A 19788-nucleotide genomic window follows, 5' to 3' on the forward strand; every position below is an offset into this window, starting at 1 on the left:
GCCTCCAGATAAAACCCAACAAGGCCTCCTTTTTAATCCCCCGCCTCCTGCAAGATCAAGGCGGGGATTATTCACAATGATTGTTGTGTTAGCGCTCGAGGATCGCTGCTGTTCGCATGTCACTGCTGCTGCTCCTCCAAGAGCAGACGTGACGACATGTGACTCATCCCTCTCACCACAATCTTGATGCTGGTCTCCACACGGAGGGTGTTTTATTTTATGGCTGGTGTTCCAGACCTCGGCTGACCTCAGCGGCTGGATGATGGCAGCAGACCCTCCTCTAATCCCGTACTCGAGTGAGAGCAGCAGAAATACTAAAATAAAAGTATTGATGATCTGTTTGAAATGGAGGACCTGAATTTAGAGCCGGGCTCTTCAGGTCCACACTCAGGATCAATTCCTGGGATCGTTACTGTGCTGAAAAAGATTAGTCCTATTTATAGTTGCTTTGGCAAACTTGTTGCAGGTGAGCTGTCCCTGATTGAGCCGTCACGAAGCCCGTCCCTGCCCTGAGGACAGATTTTTCTTTGGGAGGCAGGATGTAAATTTAGATCCTCGTCCTCCTGGTCAATACGAGAGAAAGAGCTCAGCGTGTCCTTAAAAGGGTTCCTGTGTTCTTCTAAGAAAAGTTGCTGCAGTGGAAAAGATGTCTGTTCACGCTGGGAAATTGTTTCATGGCAGGTCGTCCTCAAACAATTTCTTGATTGTGACGCTCTGATTGAAGGATTGCGAAACATAATTTATGTTTCCTCCAGTCATTTTACAAAGCATGAGGTACAACGTTTAGTTTATAATGGATTTGTGACAACAGACTTGTGTTTTGCCTTTCAAAAGACCTCTTTAACAGGATGACATGGGTTGTATGAGTCACTTATCCGTAGTCAGTGTATTACCTACAGTCGACACAGCTCCACTTTGGAGAAGCAGGCTGGAGTCTGACATGAAAGCTAAGCAATGTCCTGCTGTGGACAGGGTGAGCAACAAAACGCCTTTTAGCCACCAAAAATATCTCTATCCATTTAATTGTAGGCTACATTTACAGCATTTTCATATCTTTACCTTGCTGATAGGTCACAGTTTCTAACGTGGAACTGAACTTGTTACATCGCTCACTTCAAAACCAGACTTCACTGAGAAAAACAGTCATTTTAGCTGGTGGAAGACGTTGAATCTGAACTTAACCTTTGACGCACCAAAGTCACACAGTAACACAGACTAACTTACTGGTCGAAACAGATGCTGGAGACGTTAAAACAACACAGCGGAGAGCTCCGCCTCCCTCTTATTGTTCTGTTCTCTTACAGGCAGGAGAGTGTAAGGTGCTGTACAAGTAATTCATTAATTAATGCAGTTAACTATTTCTGGTGAAATATGACAGTGTGCAATCACTGACATGAATATCTCACAAAAGATGAGTGTGTGCAACCACAGATGGATACAATTCAACTGGTTTAAAAGCTTGGCTATGGAAACATTTAGGCTGAAAGGAAAAACGGACCTGCGCTGCATGTAAATTCATCTGTTTATAGTATATCCTGCTAGTGTTGCAGTGTTGTTTTTTATATGGAAATACTGTATGTCTCTCCTGCCTGTAGAGCTATTAAAAATTGTATGTCCTTTTATATTGCATCAATTTTGCCTCAAGAGCTAGCACTGAATCACAGGGCTTACGTTTAAATGGATTTTAATTCTTTAGGGGGCGAAAATGTGTTTTGCTGTTTCCTCTGTCCACAGCAGTACATTTTATAGCTTCCATGTCAGACTCCTGTCACTTCTCCAAACTGTGAGCATGTTGTTTGACATCTACTGCATGGTATACATAAGCCCCTTTTACACTGCCAGATTGTTGGCGAATGTTTGGGGCGTTTTGCCGGCAAGCTGCGAGCGTTTAGACACACAGAGCCGGATTGGCGAGTTGATCCGAGTTGCCCAATCTTCCACCTCGTAGGGTAGACATATTGGTGGAACCCTTTTCGTTTAAACAGACTGAGGCTGTTGAAGACTTGTGGGAGGAGCTGTTGATGACTTGTGGGAGGAGCTGTTGATGACGCCGCACGTGCGAGCCACTGGCGGTGGATAAACAGGAAACAGCTGATAGCAGGAATTAGCGAGCAGCTAGTAGCAAGAGGGAAACACAAACCTGACAGACACTGTAAAGATGAGCAACTGGGGAGACAAGGCTTCCCTCCCACGTCACTGTTTACGTCACACGTTGAGCTACACGTTTTGTTACTTGCTCACGCCCCCCATTGCCCCGAAAAAGGCACATTCTGTATAAACAAAAGTAGGTAGGCAGCATTTTGCTGCACTCCCCGATTTTGTTTTTATACTGCCAATGCTGAAAGAAGACTGATTGGGCTTTCCTGCAGATTTGCACAACTCCTGTTTAAAAAGGGCTTCTGATGATGGATAAGCGCCTCATACAACCCCACTTCAAGATCCAAACTATACCTTTAAGGAGGGAACTGATTCCAGATAAAACCAGACGGAGAAACTTTAAGCCAACTAAAAAAAAGAAAGAAACGAAAAACCCCATAAAACCACTTCTATGGTCCTTTATGGGTCATGATGTTTCCACAACCCAGTCTCATTCTGACGTCATTGAATACCGTCACTTTGGCAGTGACTTCCAGCGTTAGACACCGACAGAAAAAGCCGTCCTTTCAGGTCAGCATGATACGCAGCCAGGCCCGGCACTGTCAGGGGGAAACGCGGCTTGACAGCAGCATAACTTAAAGGGACAAAAAGTCTGAATAGGGTGGGCAGTCGGGGTGGTAGATGGGTCCAACAACCACCAACTTTGACCCAGGAGGCTGGTGTTCAATGATGTGATTGTAAAGCCAAACCCTGTTCTTTTTTTTAACTCAACCACTTGCTTTAGTTGTTGAAGGAAAAAAAACAACAATTTGTGTTGTACTGATGTAGTGCTTTTATTTTGAAAGAGACTGTATGCAAACTGTACATTTCCTGTGAAAACAGAAGTGTATTTTGAAAACAGACAATGCATGTAACAGGCTGAAGTTGACACGGTGTCCCAGGACATGGAACAACAACACACCCAGGGTACCTTGCACGTCATATGTCAACTTCAAGTCCATGAGTGTTGTTGTTCCATGCCAGTCTGGCCTCAAATGCCACATTTGCTCAGTAGTTTCTGAAGGAGCGGTTCACTTGACTAAGCTGATTAGAGTAATGAGCTTTCATCAGAATCTTAAAAGCCTAATGATCTCTCTGTCATGGTCATGGTCACAATGTCAGACTGAATAAAATGTTAATCACAAGTGGTAAACGTCCAAGGCTGAAAAAAATGAAGCATATGTTGAAGTGCCAAAATGTTGGAGTTCCTCTAATGATTGCTTGAGGCTGTCCCCATAGACCTCCATGTTGAAATGTGTATCATTAAATTACTCACTTACATTTTCCAAATGGATAACACACCGACACAGACACGGACTTCCTGTGTCTGTCATATGTGTTAATTTCGACAAGGCACAGCTCCTAACAGAGTTTTTTTTTTTTTGACGAATGACCTATCTGTCTGGAAAATGTAAGTGAACACAAAACTGCTAAACCAAAAATGAAGCACTAAATCTGCTTGTTTTGATTTTAATTTTTGAAATCACGTGCACACAAATTGAAAATCTGATTCCATTTTAATATCGGCAGCTCTAGACTTCCGTACCAAGGATCCATATTTCCATTGTGGTGTTACTGGTTTTAGACTCTTCACTGCTACAACTCTGGGACTCACGTGGGAGGAATTCCCACCAGTAAACCTAAATTAGTCTTTCTATTCTTTACTCTGTGCTGAGTCTAGTTTTTGGGAATGCGCACACTCTTTAAAGGGTGTTTGTTGATGTCTTTGGCGCCACAGCGGAGGACTGGTTTGCTGGGAGATGGAAAGAGGTGGGGGGGGGGGCCGGGGGGGGGGGGTGATGCGTCTCATGATTGGAGGAAGTGATGCTTCTCCAGAGTCGCCGCTGCTCATGTTTGGACTCAAAGAGCCGCAGGGCCATCACACTGCTGCCCTCTCAAGTATAAATGTCCACTCGTGTTAGGGTCACAAGTTTCTGCTGGAAACTGAGTGAGTGAAGCAGGATCTGGATTTGCTGTGGGAGTTTTTTCTCTGGCCTGAGCTTGTGTGTTTGTTTTCTTTGTGACAGGTGGACAGAAGGTTTCAGGATGCTGTGGCTGCTGCTCTGTCTGCTTCCTCCTGTGGGCAGCAGCAGGATCGTTGCCCAGGACGTCGATTATAAAGAAAAACACAGCCACGGTGAGTCCAGCACGTCAAAGCTGCTTTTATTATTCATATATTATCTTCATCCTTCAGTCTTTGACGTTTGCCTTTAATTATCTACTTGAATAAATCAGCTGTTAATCATTGCATATGTTTGTTATGTCCTCACGAAGCTTTAAATCCATATGTTGCTGCTGAACTCAGAATCTATGGAATATCATTTTAGTCGATACTGAATAAATAAATAAAGTCATAAATATATAAATAAATGTGCCTTTGAAATAATATGGCTATGATATCATTCCTGAAATAATTAAACAAGGCAATAAATATATAAATAAATGTAAATATGAATATATAAAGGAGTCAGTGTAGTTCAATAAATAAATACATTTTTATTTCAAAAAGGACATTTTTTAATTGACAACTTTGGGTGATTCTTGTGCTGTTGCTTTGATGTAAATTGTGAATGTGTGTAGGAATTATGAAATCAAAGTTCTCCAAAAAAAAAAATGTATATATGGAATCAGGGAAATACAAGATCTGAAGATAAATAAATATGATATTGGGACTTAAAAGTTCCCTGAAATAAATAAATGTGGCAAAAGTTTCCTTTAACAGAGAAATAAAATAAAAGCTCCCTAGATAAATATTAAGTTATAAAATAAAACGTCCCTGAAATAAATAATTGTGGAATTGTGAAATATAAGATCCTTGGAATGAATAAATGTGGTATCAGAAAATAAATAAATTAAACAAAAAATGGCATTTGAAAATTAAAGTTCCCTTAAATAATTAAATATGGCATTGGAAATAAAAGTTCCCTGAAATAAATAAATGTGGAGTTATGAAATGCAATAAAATCTTTTTATGAATATATTTTTTATCTGTATTTGCATTTCAATGTTGTCGTTTTTTGTTATTTTGATTATTGTTTGTCATTACCTTTTTTAATGTAGCGACTATCCTATCTCTTTTTTTGTGTTATTGGGTGACTTGAAAGGTGCTCATAAATAAAAAAAATTATTATGCTTAGTTGTACTATTTTTTATTAAAAGTCCCCTGAAATAAATAAATAAATGTGGAATTATGAATTATTAAAAAATCCCCATAAGTAATTGTCTCTTTTTTAAAAAAAATAAATAAATAAAAACCTACTATTTTTTTTTACAATATTGACTCATTTGTAAATTTATATATACATTTATTTATGTCTTTTTTTGCCTCATTTGTTTATCTCAAGATTTATTTCACAGCCCTATTCATGTATTTATTTGTGTATTTATTTAATACTGACTAAATCACATTTTGAGAAGCTCATACGGTGACCTTTTTGGAAGAGTCTGTGATCGGGCAGCAGGCAGCGGTGTCGGCCATTTTATTTCCGCTCAGCTGGACGTGTTGGCAGCTCGTCGATGCCTCAGTGGGGAGGTATCGACGAGTTCAGAGCATCACTCATGACTTTTGTGAATTTCTCAATATTTTCAGACAGTTTTGAGCTGCACACATGCCCTCGATTTCATGCCCTCGATTTGGACATGAATGTGCCGACAAAATCAAAAAGATCATTTCAGAATCTTAGGTTTATGTTGATTTGTGAGACCTGACTTGTTTCTGTGCACAACGTCTGCGTCCATTCTCTCTCTGCTTCCAAACAGAAGCTTTGTCCTCGTCATGGTGATCACTGACAACAACACTGTAGTGGAGCAATAGTTTGCAAGATGGCACAAGAGTCTTCACATTTGTCATAGATGTCCTCTTAGTTTAGTCCGTTCATGTCTCTCTGTGGTTGTTTTGTGTCAGTTTGTGGTTGTATTGTGTCTCTTTGTGGTTGTTTTGTGTCAGTTTGTGGTTTTGTGTCTCTTTGTGGTTGTTTTGTATCAGTTTGTGGTTGTTTTGTGTCTCTTTGTGGTTGTTTTGTGTCAGTTTGTGGTTGTTTGTGTCTCTTTGTGGTTGTTTTGTATCAGTTTGTGGTTGTTGTGTGTCAGTTTGTGGTTGTTGTGTGTCTCTTTGTGGTTGTTATGCATCAGTTTGTGGTTGTTTGTGTCAGTTCGTGGTTGTTTTGTATCAGTTTGTGGTTCTTTGTGTCAGTTTGTGGTTGTTTTGTATCAGTTTGTGGTTGTTTTGTGTCAGTTTGTGGTTGTTGTGTGTCTCTTTGTGGTTGTTTTGCATCAGTTCAAGGTTGTTTTGTTTCTTTGTGGTTGTTTTGTATCAGTTCAAGGTTGTTTTGTGTCTCTTTGTGGTTGTTTTGTATCAGTTTGTGGTTGTTTTGTATCAGTTTGTGGTTGTTTTGTGTCAGTTTGTGGTTGTGTGTCTGTTTGTGGTTGTTTTGCGTCAGTTCAAGGTTGTTTTGTCTCTTTGTGGTTGTTTTGTATCAGTTCGAGGTTGTTTTGTGTCTCTTTGTGGTTGTTTTGTATCAGTTCGAGGTTGTGTGTCTGTTTGTGGTTGTTTTGTGTCAGTTCGTGGTTGTTTTGTGTCAGTTTGTGGTTGTTGTGTGTCAGTTTGTGGTTGTTGTGTGTCAGTTTGTGGTTCTTTGTGTCAGTTTGTGGTTGTTTTGTATCAGTTTGTGGTTGTTTTGTGTCAGTTTGTGGTTGTTGTGTGTCTCTTTGTGGTTGTTTTGCATCAGTTCAAGGTTGTTTTGTTTCTTTGTGGTTGTTTTGTATCAGTTCAAGGTTGTTTTGTGTCTCTTTGTGGTTGTTTTGTATCAGTTTGTGGTTGTTTTGTATCAGTTTGTGGTTGTTTTGTGTCAGTTTGTGGTTGTGTGTCTGTTTGTGGTTGTTTTGCGTCAGTTCAAGGTTGTTTTGTCTCTTTGTGGTTGTTTTGTATCAGTTCGAGGTTGTTTTGTGTCTCTTTGTGGTTGTTTTGTATCAGTTCGAGGTTGTGTGTCTGTTTGTGGTTGTTTTGTGTCAGTTCGTGGTTGTTTTGTGTCAGTTTGTGGTTGTTGTGTGTCAGTTTGTGGTTGTTGTGTGTCAGTTTGTGGTTGTTGTGTGTCAGTTTGTGGTTGTTTTGCGTCAGTTCGAGGTTGTTTTGTGTCTCTTTGTGGTTGTTTTATATCAGTTTGTGGCTGTTTTGTGTCAGTTTGTGGTTGTTGTGTGTCTCTTTGTGGTTGTTTTGCATCAGTTCGAGGTTGTTTTGTGTCTCTTTGTGGTTGTTTTGTATCAGTTCAAGGTTGTTTTGTCTCTTTGTGGTTGTTTTGCGTCAGTTTGTGGTTGTTATGCCTCTCTTTGAGGTTATCTTGAGTCTCTTTGAGGTCATTTTGCGTCTTTTCGTGGTTGTTTCGCATCAGTTTGTGGTTGTTTTCTGTCAGTTTTTGGTTGTTGTGTCTCTGTGTGGTCCTTTTGTGTCAGTTTGTGGTCATATTGCATCTCTCTGTCGTTTTATGTCTCTTTCTGGTCATTTTGCGTCAGTTTGGAGTCATTTTGTGTCTCGTTGTCTTTTGTGTCTTAGTAGTCCTTTTGCATTTCATTGTAGTCATTTTGTGTCTCTTGGTGGTCATTTTCCATCAGTATCTTGTCTAATTTGATAACGTTGAAGGAGTAGTGTGTAGGCTTCAGTGACATCTAGAGGTGAAACTCCTCCTGGTTAGATTTCCTGCAGTGTTCATTGACCAGGAGGTTTTTATTAGGAGCTGAATTATCCACAGAGGTCTCCTCCTCTCTGAAACAAACAGACCAGCTGATTTAAACCAGTAAAAACATTAAATGAAGCTTTTTTTAATTTAAAAATTGGTGTTTTTCTGAAGCTTTTGGGCTCGTTGCAGAGGGGCTGCAAACTCTAATGGCCCACGCAAAAACGTAAATGTCCCTACCTAGAGCCAGTGTTTGGTTTGTCTGTTCTGGGCTACTGTAGTTGGTACAACATGACGATCTCTGTAGACGAGGACCTGCTCCTTATGTAGATATAAACGTCTCATTCTAAGGTAACGAAAACAGAATTATTCTTATTTTCAGGTGATTATACACTAAAGAAAACACACTTATTATATTTTATTCCATCTCTGCCAATATTTCTCCCTAAATCCGACACACTGGACCTTTAAGTGTGCATTGGTGCACAAATGTTTAAGATAGAGAGAAACATGGAGACCTAAAATTAAATAAAAAAGATGTGAAAAGATGATGGCAATAAATGCAAAAAAAAAAAAAAGTGAAATAACCCAAATGCTCATTTGGACCGTTTGAAGTGTTGTTGAGTCTGTTGCTGCTGCTGTAAATATCTGGAGGGAAATAAAGATTTCAGCACACACTGCATCGATCTGTCACGCTTAATATTTAGTCTCAACCTTCCTGAGATTTGTTCCACATGAAAAGTTCTTCATGCTTTTCACAAAGAAAACTGTTCAGCCAGATGTCACGAGGAATGAGCTCTGCCTGCTTCTGTTGGTGTGATCAGCCTCCTGTCAGACGCTGTGACTGGACCCTCAGTGATTGCTGCCTGGCACATTATTTTTATAGATTCACATGTCCTCAACACTCGTCTTCAGTCTTCTGATACACATAGCATGACTTCATATTTATCTCCTCCAGCTGTAAGTCCAGAGGGGATCATTTGTGTGTGTGTGTCTGTCCTCAGCTAATCTCACAAACTACTGGAACGATCAGCCTAATGTTTGGTGCTCACATGTGTGACTGTTTGCTCAAGGACCTCTCATGGTTGCGCTGATTCACATGGAAAACTGTTTTATTGACCGTTTTATTCCGTCACTGACTGCTAACTTCTCACGCCTCTTAACTGGCCGGTAGTTTGTGGTCATTTTGTGTCTCTTTGTGGTCATTTTGCGTCTCTTAGGGTTATTTTGCCTCTCTTTGTGGTCGTTTTGCGTCTCTTTAGGGTCATTTTGCGTCTCTTAGGGGTCATTTTGCATCTCTTAGGGGTCATTTTGCGTCTCTTTGGGGTCATTTTCTGTCTCTTTGTGGTTGTTTTGAGTCTCTGTGGTCATTTTGCCTCTCTTTAGGGTTATTTTGTGTCTCTTTGGGGTCATTTTGTGTCTTTTTAGGGTAATTTTGTGTCTCTGTGGTTGTTTTGTGTCTCTTTAGGATCATTTTGCATCTCTTTAGGGTCATTTTGTGTCTCTTTGTGGTCGTTCTGAGTCTCTGTGGGGTCATTTTGTGTCTCTTTAGGGTAATTTTGTGTCTCTTTGTGGTCATTTTGCATCTCTTAGGGGTCATTTTGTGTCTCTTTGTGGTCGTTCTGAGTCTCTGTGGTCATTTTGCGTCTCTTTGGGGTCATTTTGTGTCTCTTTGTGGTTGTTTTTAGTCTCTATGGTCATTTTGAGTCTCTTTAGGGTCATTTTGTGTCTCTTTGTGGTCATTTTGCGTCTCTTAGGGTTATTTTGCGTCTCTTTGGAGTCATTTTCTGTCTCTTTGTGGTTGTTTTGAGTCTCTGTGGTCATTTTGCGTCTCTTTGGGGTCATTTTCTGTCTCTTTGTGGTTGTTTTGAGTCTCTGTGGTCATTTTGTGTCTCTTTAGGGTTATTTTGTGTCTCTTTGTGGTTGTTTTGAGTCTCTTTAGGGTCATTTTGTGTCTCTTTAGGGTAATTTTGTGTCTCTTTGTGGTTGTTTTGTGTCTCTTTAGGGTCATTTTGCGTCTCGTTGTGGTCATTTTGAGTCGCTATGGTCGTTTTGAGTCTCTTTGTGGTCGTTTTGAGTCTCTGGTCGTTTTGAGTCTCTTTAGGGTCATTTTGAGTCCCTGTGGTCATTTTGAGTCTCTGTGGTCATTTTGCATCAGTTTTTGGTCATTTTGTGTCTATTTGGGGTAATTTTGCGTCTCTTTGTGGTCATTTTGCATCTCTTTGTGGTCGTTCTGAGTCTCTGTGGTCATTTTGCATCTCTTTGGGGTCATTTTGTGTCTCTTTGTGGTTGTTTTGTGTCTCTGTGGTCATTTTGCGTCTCTTTAGGGTCATTTTGTGTCTCTTTAGGGTAATTTTGTGTCTCTTTGTGGTTGTTTTGTGTCTCTTTAGGGTCATTTTGCGTCTCGTTGTGGTCATTTTGAGTCGCTATGGTCGTTTTGAGTCTCTTTGTGGTCGTTTTGAGTCTCTGGTCGTTTTGAGTCTCTTTAGGGTCATTTTGAGTCCCTGTGGTCATTTTGAGTCTCTGTGGTCATTTTGCATCAGTTTTTGGTCATTTTGTGTCTATTTGGGGTAATTTTGCGTCTCTTTGTGGTCATTTTGCATCTCTTTGTGGTCGTTCTGAGTCTCTGTGGTCATTTTGCATCTCTTTGGGGTCATTTTGTGTCTCTTTGTGGTTGTTTTGTGTCTCTGTGGTCATTTTGCGTCTCTTTAGGGTCATTTTGTGTCTCTTTAGGGTAATTTTGTGTCTCTTTGTGGTTGTTTTGTGTCTCTTTAGGGTCATTTTGCGTCTCGTTGCGGTCATTTTGAGTCGCTATGGTCGTTTTGAGTCTCTTTGTGGTCGTTTTGAGTCTCTGGTCGTTTTGAGTCTCTTTAGGGTCATTTTGAGTCCCTGTGGTCATTTTGAGTCTCTGTGGTCATTTTGCATCAGTTTTTGGTCATTTTGTGTCTCTTTGGGGTCATTTTGCATCTCTTAGGGTTATTTTGCGTCTCTTTGTGGTCGTTCTGAGTCTCTGTGGTCATTTTGTGTCTCTTTGTGGTTGTTTTGAGTCTCTGTGGTCGTTTTGCATCTCTTTAGGGTCATTTTGCGTCTCTTTGTGGTCATTTTGTGTCTCTTTGTGGTTGTTTTGAGTCTCTGTGGTCATTTTGCGTCTCTTTAGGGTAATTCTGTGTCACTTTGTGGTCATTTTGCATCTCGTGGTCAGTTTGAGTCTCTTTAGGGTCATTTTGTGTCTCTTTAGGGTAATTTTGTGTCACTTTGTGGTCATTTTGCGTCTCGTGGTCATTTTGAGTCTCTTTAGGGTCATTTTGTGTCTCTTTAGGGTAATTTTGTGTCACTTTGTGGTCATTTTGCGTCTCGTGGTCATTTTGAGTCTCTTTAGGGTCATTTTGTGTCTCTTTAGGGTAATTTTGTGTCTCTTTGTGGTCATTTTGAGTCTCTGTGGTCGTTTTGAGTCTCTGTGGTCATTTTGCATCAGTTTTTGGTCATTTTGTGTCTCTTTGTCGTCATTTTGTGTCTCTTTAGGGTCATTTTGCGTCTCTGTGGTTGTTTTGAGTGTCTTTGTGGTAATTTTGCATCTCTTTGTCGTCATTTTGCGTCCCTTTGTGGTTGTGTTGTGTCTCTTTGTCGTCATTTTGTGTCTCTTTGTGGTCGTTTTGAGTCTCTGTGGTCATTTTGCATCAGTTTGTGGTTGTTTTTTGTCAGTTTGTGGTCATTTTGCATCTCGTGGTCATTTTGAGTCTCTTTAGGGTCATTTTGTGTCTCTTTAGGGTAATTTTGTGTCACTTTGTGGTCATTTTGCGTCTCGTGGTCATTTTGAGTCTCTTTAGGGTCATTTTGTGTCTCTTTAGGGTAATTTTGTGTCACTTTGTGGTCATTTTGCGTCTCGTGGTCATTTTGAGTCTCTTTAGGGTCATTTTGTGTCTCTTTAGGGTAATTTTGTGTCTCTTTGTGGTCATTTTGAGTCTCTGTGGTCGTTTTGAGTCTCTGTGGTCATTTTGCATCAGTTTTTGGTCATTTTGTGTCTCTTTGTCGTCATTTTGTGTCTCTTTAGGGTCATTTTGCGTCTCTGTGGTTGTTTTGAGTGTCTTTGTGGTAATTTTGCATCTCTTTGTCGTCATTTTGCGTCCCTTTGTGGTTGTGTTGTGTCTCTTTGTCGTCATTTTGTGTCTCTTTGTGGTCGTTTTGAGTCTCTGTGGTCATTTTGCATCAGTTTGTGGTTGTTTTTTGTCAGTTTGTGGTCATCTTGGGTCTGTTTGTAATCCATCATGTCCCTTCGTGGTCATTTTGCATCTCCTTTGGGTCATTGTGGGTCAGTTAGTAGTCCATTGCATCTCTTTATGGTCACTTTGCGTCTCTCAGTTTGTGGTTGTTTTATGTCTCTTTGTGGTCATTTTGTATCTCGTTATCTTTTGTTTCTTGCAGTCCTTTTGCATTTCGTCAATTTGCATCTCTTTGAGGTCATTTTGTCAATTTGTGGTTGTTTTGCGTCTCTTCATAGTCATCTTATGTCTTGAGGTTTTCGTGCATCTCTTCATTGATGTTCCATAAGGGAAATGTCATTTTCAACACCTTGTACACCGTTTTAAAAATATTGCAGAGAATAAAGACGACCTAATGTTCCCTTTGATGGTTTAAAGCTGACTCCTATGAAATGGAACTGAATGTCTGAGATAAATAAAGTTGAATGTTGATTTACTTTTATAAAAACGTTGGTGGTGCTGAAAACTACCTGAAGGGTTAAAGATGCTTTGATCTCCTGCAGTGACAAATATTCATCTTAAATGTTTGGTATGTAGCTTTCTGTCCACCTGGCGCCTCGATGCAATAAACCCTGACATCGTTACAAATAAACCTGATATCACAGATGCTACTCGGCCTCTAGAGTAAAACCTGGGGCGGTCAGATTGCAGCAGGTGTGAATTAGTCCAGTTCTATCAGTGCCCAGCGTGCGTCCTTTCTTTCTTTCTGAGAAGTGGAGGCTGTTGATTAGAAAGACCCCGCGGGGCAGCTCTCTGAGCTCCTTACAGCAAACACAACAGGCTTTTGTTTCCCCGCTGCCCTCAGACTGCAGATCCATGCATTCTCTCATGGATTACCGCTCGCCTCCCGCTGCTTTCATCTGTCGGGGGCACATGATGGCTTGCTGCTTTAGTGGACTCTCAAGGACATTTTCTTTTACATGACACACAAAGTCTTCGCGGTGGTTTTTGACAGAACAATCTCAGCTCAAGGTCCACTCGATATTTCCTCCGGACCGCTCACCTGTACCACAGCCTTCATCAGAGAGTTTGCCCAGTTGTCATGGACGACATTGATGAGGAGTCCAAACAGTGAAGTGTCCAAACACAAATGTAGTTTTAACGTCTACAGATCCACGACTGAACAAACCTCATGACTACATGAGATGGTTGACAGCAGACATTGACCAATTTACTGGCTTGAAAGATGGATCGCCACAGGAATTTATTACCTAAATTACCGAGTGATCAGATATCACCTTTTGCATGTTCCAAACTATTATTACTAAATCGACCTTTGATCGTCCAATATTGGTCACTATCGTCTAGTTCCGTTATATTTGAGAGAAGGCAGACATCTTCACTGCCGATCCAACGCTCGGCAACTCACACCAAAACTATCTAGACTGATAAACAGCTCTACAGGTAAGAGGAAGACTATGTATGTTTGATTTTAGGGTGTACTGTCCCTTTAATTGTGCTTGAATATGATCGTCCTTTGAAAGGTTGAGTCCTGAAATGTTGAGAGATCGAAGTCTCACTTCCAGTTGATGTTAATCTGCAACTGTTGTGAGTTCCTGCTGTTTTCAGACGCTGATCAATTTCCCACTGCTGCTCTGAATCACTGTCATGAGACCAAGTGTGTGTGTGTGTGTGTGTGTGTGTGTGTGTGTTTCGTTACCTCTCCATTATCTACTTTGTCACCAATGTCACATCAATCGTTTTTCAATTTTCCCTCAAACGCTGCAGCTGCGTTCGCCAGCATGCAATTAACCTAGGTCGACCAACAGTTGTTTAGATGTGAAGACATGACGACAGCGTGCATGTGTGTGCAGACTGTGATTGGACGATAAAACCATCGGCACCTACAAGAGATATTATTTAGAAATGTCACTGTAAGCAGAGGCAATGAGGCAACCTGGTCTGACTCCGAAGTCGCTGAAATTCGGCGCTTGGTCAGTGACTTTGGGATCAGACACTGACAAAAAAAAATGTCCTTAAATGTCGGTATGATACACGGCTGGTCACCATTACTGTTTAACGGTACCTGGTAGCGTCAGGGGGGAGACGGAAGGAGGCGGAAGTCTGAGTAGGGTGGGTCGGACAGTAGGTGGATGGGTCCAACAACCACCGACTTTCACCTGCAAGGCCGGGGTGTTCATTTCCCGTGTGATTGGTAAGCCAAACCCTGTTCCTTTGTCCTAAACCCAACCACATGTGTGTGTTGGCGAAAACCTAACGACGTCTGAATGTTTCTTAAACCTAACGATGTGTGAATGTTTCTTAAACCCAATGACGTGCGTATGTTAGCAAAACCTAACAACATGCGAATGTTTCTTAAACCTAACGACGTGCGAATGTTTCTTAAACCTAAAGACGTGCGTATGTTAGCAAAACCTAACAACATGCGAATGTTTCTTAAACCTAAAGACGTGCGTATGTTAGCAAAACCTAACGACATGCGAATGTTTCTTAAACCTAAAGACGTGCGTATGTTAGCAAAACCTAACAACATGCGAATGTTTCTTAAACCTAACGACGTGCGAATGTTTCTTAAACCTAACGACGTGCGAATGTTTCTTAAACCTAATGACGTGTGAATGTTTCTTAAACCTAACGACGTGCGAATGTTTCTTAAACCTAATGACATGCGTATGTTAGCAAAACCTAACAACATGCGAATGTTTCTTAAACCTAACGACGTGTGAATGTTTCTTAAACCTAACAACATGCGAATGTTTCTTAAACCTAACGACGTGCGTATGTTTCTTAAACCTAATGATGTGCATATGTTTCTTAAACCTAATGACGTGCGTATGTTTCTTAAACCTAATGATGTGCGTATGTTTCTTAAACCTAATGATGTGCGTATGTTTCTTAAACCTAACGACGTGTGTATGTTTCTTAAACCTAATGACGTGCATATGTTTCTTAAACCTAACAACATGTGAATGTTTCTTAAACCTAATGACGTGCGAATGTTTCTTAAACCTAACAACATGTGAATGTTTCTTAAACCCAATGACGTGCGTATGTTTCTTAAACCTAACAACATGCGAATGTTTCTTAAACCTAATGACATGCGAATGTTTCTTAAACCTAACGACGTGCGAATGTTTCTTAAACCTAACGACGTGCGTATGTTTCTTAAACCTAACGATGTGCGAATGTTTCTTAAACCTAACGACGTGCGTATGTTTCTTAAACCTAACGATGTGCGAATGTTTCTTAAACCTAATGACGTGCGAATGTTTCTTAAACCTAATGACGTGTGAATGTTTCTTAAACCTAACGACGTGCAAATGTTTCTTAAACCTAATGACGTGTGAATGTTTCTTAAACCTAACGACGTGCGTATGTTAGCAAAACCTAACAACATGCGAATGTTTCTTAAACCTAATGACATGCGAATGTTTCTTAAACCTAACGACGTGCGTATGTTAGCAAAACCTAACGACATGCGAATGTTTCTTAAACCTAACAACATGCGAATATTTCTTAAACCTAACGACGTGCGAATGTTTCTTAAACCTAATGACGTGCGAATGTTTCTTAAACCTAACGACGTGCGAATGTTTCTTAAACCTAACGACATGCGAATGTTAGCTAAACCTAACGACGTGCGAATGTTTCTTAAACCTAATGACGTGTGTATGTTAGCTAAACCTAACGACGTGCGAATGTTTCTTAAACCTAACAACATTCGAATGTTTCTTAAACCTAATAACGTGCGTATGTTAGCTAAACCTAACAACATTGCCTTAACCTAACAACGCATATCATGCTGACGTGACAGGATGCTTTATTTTGACCAAGCGCCGGTATTCTGCGATTTCAGAGTGAGACCAGATTGGCTTCTAGACTTATAACCGAAACCAACATGGCGGCTTGTTTGGAGACTTCCTCATATCCTCCTGAGACCCTGTGTCCTCATATGTGGACGTCACATTTTGGGTTTACTGCACCTTATACTTCATCCTACTTAAATCACACCTGTTGTGTTTGTGCTCGGCACAAAGTAGAAAGACAACAAACTGTTTCTGTTGTTTATTTTATGTTTTTTAAAGCTTAAACTTTTTACAACGTCTTTGTGATTTCAAGTATAGTGTGTGTCGGCAGCTCAGGAAATCTGAACGATGAATAAAAAAGGGATTGAAATAACAAACGGCAGTCCGTGGCAACGGGCTCACTCTGACTTTTTGATTTTCTGCAGAGGAGGTTGCCGTGATGAAGAGGCCTCACATCTATTTCTGCCGCTCACCCAACATGGAGGACTTCAGCTGCTGGTGGCATCCGCTCGACAACCTGACGGACGGAGAGCCGGTCAGATACGTCCTCACCTACTCCAAAGAGTACGTACACACACACACACACACACTCACACTGAGTGTAGCTCTGAGGTACCTGTACGTTACCTGAGTATTTGCTTTATTGATTATTTATTTCAGGTGTATACTTTATGCTGTAGTTGCTTCAGGTGGTGTCAAAGGTCACTGTGACTTTGGATCCATCGCATCCTTCTAAATGCGATACCTTAATAATACCTTGAAAATTTCTTTTCAAATTTGGCACAAACATCCAGTTGGACTCAATGTTAAAGTGATTAGATTTTGGTGCTCGAAGGTAAAGGTCACTGTGACGTTAGAGCCATCTCATGCTCGTGAGTGCAATATCTCAAGAACGCCTTGAGAAATTTTCTTTTCAAATTTGGCACAAACGTCCACTTGGACTCAGTGTTAAAGTGATTAGATTTTGGTGTTCAAAGGTTAATGTCACTGTGACCTTGTCCGTCTCATTCTTGTGAGCGCAATACTTCAAGAATGCCTTGAGGATTTTTTTTTTTTTTTTTCAAAAATGGCACAAACAATTAACAATAAACTGATTTAATTTTGGTGGTCAAAGGTCACTGTGACCTTGCATCGATCTCATTCTCATGAGCACGATTTCTCAAGAATGCCTTTAAGGAGTTTCTTCAAATTTGGCACAAACGTCCACTTGGACACGATGATAAACTGATTAGATTTTGATGATCATAGGTGAAAGGTCAAGGTCACTATGTCATTGTCTCTCTCATTTTTAGTGAATGTGATATCTCAGAAACGCTGTGAGAAAATTTCCTTTTAAATTCAGCACAAATGTCCACTTGGACTTAACAATAAACTGATCCAATTTTGGTGGTCAAAGATTAAAGGTCAAGGTCACTGTGACCTTGTTTCTCTCATTCTTGTGAATGCGACATCACAAGAACACCTTCAGAAAATGTCTTCTAATTTGGCACAAATGTTCCAGTTGGACTCAGCAATGTCAAGGTGAATATTATTCACCTGAAGAAAGCGTGTGTTTACGAGGATTAAAGACTAAGAAAGGTCACAAATCTTCACATTTGAGAACCTGGACCATCAAAATGTTTTTGTTTGAAAAATGTCTCAAAATAGATGTCGTTAAATATTCTTTTGATCGATTCATTGATTTATTGTTGCAGCTACACACTTGCTGAAGCGTTCTCTTATTATAAAGTCTCCTTAAAGATCCTTAAGTTTCAGTAAGTGAGAACACAGACTGCTGACACAAAATTATTCGAGCAAAATAAAATTGTTTTCTGCAGCTTTAAGAAGTCCCTCCATTCACCCTAAGGAGCTCAAACAAGGAAAAAAGAAAAGCCTCATGAATCAAAAGCAGACTAAACTTTCTGGGTCACTTAAATCCAGTTTGATTCGTTGTGCTCCACGTCACCGTGAAGCTTTTAACACGTCGATATTCCGGAGCAGCCCTGACCTCCTGATCGCCGCCTCACGTGGCTTCTGCCCGATGCAAGCCTGCCCACATGGCACACACGGCAGAGAAACCACTCGCAGTAATCAGGACAAATTGGATTGACCCGACTAGGCATCGATTGTCGTCTCGTTCTCCCGCAGCTGCAGATGTAAATCTGGGATTATGTGGGAAGAAAAAACAACTCAACATTTTGAAAAGTGACTGTTCACTTGATCAGATTTATAAGTGTTTGCTACAGTGTTTAGATCATAAAGATCTAAAAATTCATGGTGAAAAAATTCAAATACAACATCCAAGTTACCCGGGACAGGATAGGAAATCTATGGAAGCAAATGAGAGACATAAATATTTTTAGTTTAACAGCCAATGAATTCATACAATTGAATTATTTTACTCTGAAAACCATGGAACTAAAATTATTTGTTCTGAATTCACTTCTTTGAAATAAAAATATGAAATTGCTTGATTTGCAATTTTAAAAGCTGAATTTAAATACATTTTTTCAGTGTTAACAAATTCAGATTCAAAAATTCCAGTTTCATAATAAAAGAAAACATATTAAAAAAGAAAAGAAAATAATAAATAAATAAATTATAAATAAATAAATAAATTTGGATCTAAAAATAGAATTTATTTTTTTTTTTCAATGTTCACAAATTCAGATCCAAAAATTCAAGTTTCATAATAAAAAACAAAAATTTTAAAATAAAATAAAAAAAAAAATAGATTTGATTCAAATTCAGTTAATCAAATTTAGATCTAAAAATTCAACGACCGAACTACCTAGGATGATAAAGGCAGTCTTTGGCAGCTTATAACGGACATGAATATTGAAAATTTAACACCTCTTATTTATAACACTGAAATATTTTACTTTGAAATCCATGTAGCTGAATTATATAAAATTTCTTGATTTGCAGCTTAAAAAACTGAATTTCAAAATATATATATATATATATATAAAAATTCGAAGAAAAAAATTGATTTGCTCAAATTTGACTTATGTTCCATTTGAAATTTTTTCAACTTGAATTATTAGATCTGAATTCAACCAATCTTTTTTTTTTTCTTTTTTTAATTTTTAAATTTTAATATTTGGATCTGAAATTAAAAATCTGTAAATTAAAAACTTTCCTCTGACGTTCACAGTAAGGGGCCCAAACATGAGTGTCCGGACTACGTGACCTCCGGCCCCAACAGCTGCCACTTTGACAGCAGCCACACATCCATATGGAAGATGTACTGTTTGAACGTGACCGCCGTCACCGCCCGCAGGAATTACACCTCAGAGGAACACTGCCTGGATGTGGCCGAGATAGGTAAGCACCGGTGGGATGTGCCGCGGAGTGCTCCACAGGCTGGGCTGTAGCTTTATATGAGTCAGTAGTGTACAGGCGCAGATAGATACAAAGACAAGATCACTGTTTTTTCCAGCTGCTTTTTAGTCCCCAAACATTTGTGGTTAATTAAGGAACTGTTGCTGTCTCTCCTGCAGCTTCTCAGCCCCCACATGGCTGTTTTTCCAGCAGATTTTATTTGAATGTTTTTATTAATTAATACGGTTCATCGACTTACATAACCTTTTAGCTCAGGTTGTACAGATTTTAGGGATATGAAGCTTAAAGATACTCCGAGAGATGACATCACACTAAGCACTAAGTCACTTTAGGTTTATTACCAGCTGAACTTGAAGTGAGATTAATGTGTTAGTTGCTATTTCACTCTCACACCCCCTCATTTAAACACATTCCTCCCAGCTGCCATCATGTCTGTACATTTTGGCCTCTGATGAACAAATCCTTTTTTATTTTAAGCAGAGTTTTTGACATTTTATCATCCTTGAATTCAGCATGTACAGGGTCATTCCTTCAGTGAGGGACAGTTTTTAAAAGCCCATCTCAAGGACGAATGCATGAAATGAGAAGAACTTAAACCCTGCTCGTCTTTCAGAGGAGACTCTGTGTGAAAAG

The 19788-nt window shown here is 39.8% G+C and overlaps 1 protein-coding gene across 2 annotated transcripts in view; it reads left to right on the forward strand.

Moving 5' to 3' along the window:
• crfa4 (cytokine receptor family, class I receptor 4) overlaps positions 1-19788 on the forward strand; it is a 53606-nt gene that overhangs the window by 19190 nt on the left and 14628 nt on the right. The window contains exons 1-4 of one of the 2 annotated variants that reach the window (XM_078165530.1): positions 4009-4084; positions 4164-4273; positions 16257-16395; positions 18968-19137. In XM_078165530.1, coding sequence (XP_078021656.1) covers positions 4183-4273; positions 16257-16395; positions 18968-19137 — 400 coding nt within the window. In that variant the 5' untranslated portion in view covers positions 4009-4084; positions 4164-4182. Of the gene's footprint in view, positions 1-4008; positions 4085-4163; positions 4274-16256; positions 16396-18967; positions 19138-19788 lie in introns of those variants that run through there. The other variant, XM_078165529.1, reaches the window with a different exon arrangement.

The sequence above is a fragment of the Epinephelus lanceolatus genome, chromosome 24, assembly GCF_041903045.1.
Source record: "Epinephelus lanceolatus isolate andai-2023 chromosome 24, ASM4190304v1, whole genome shotgun sequence".
Taxonomy (NCBI): domain Eukaryota; kingdom Metazoa; phylum Chordata; class Actinopteri; order Perciformes; family Serranidae; genus Epinephelus; species Epinephelus lanceolatus.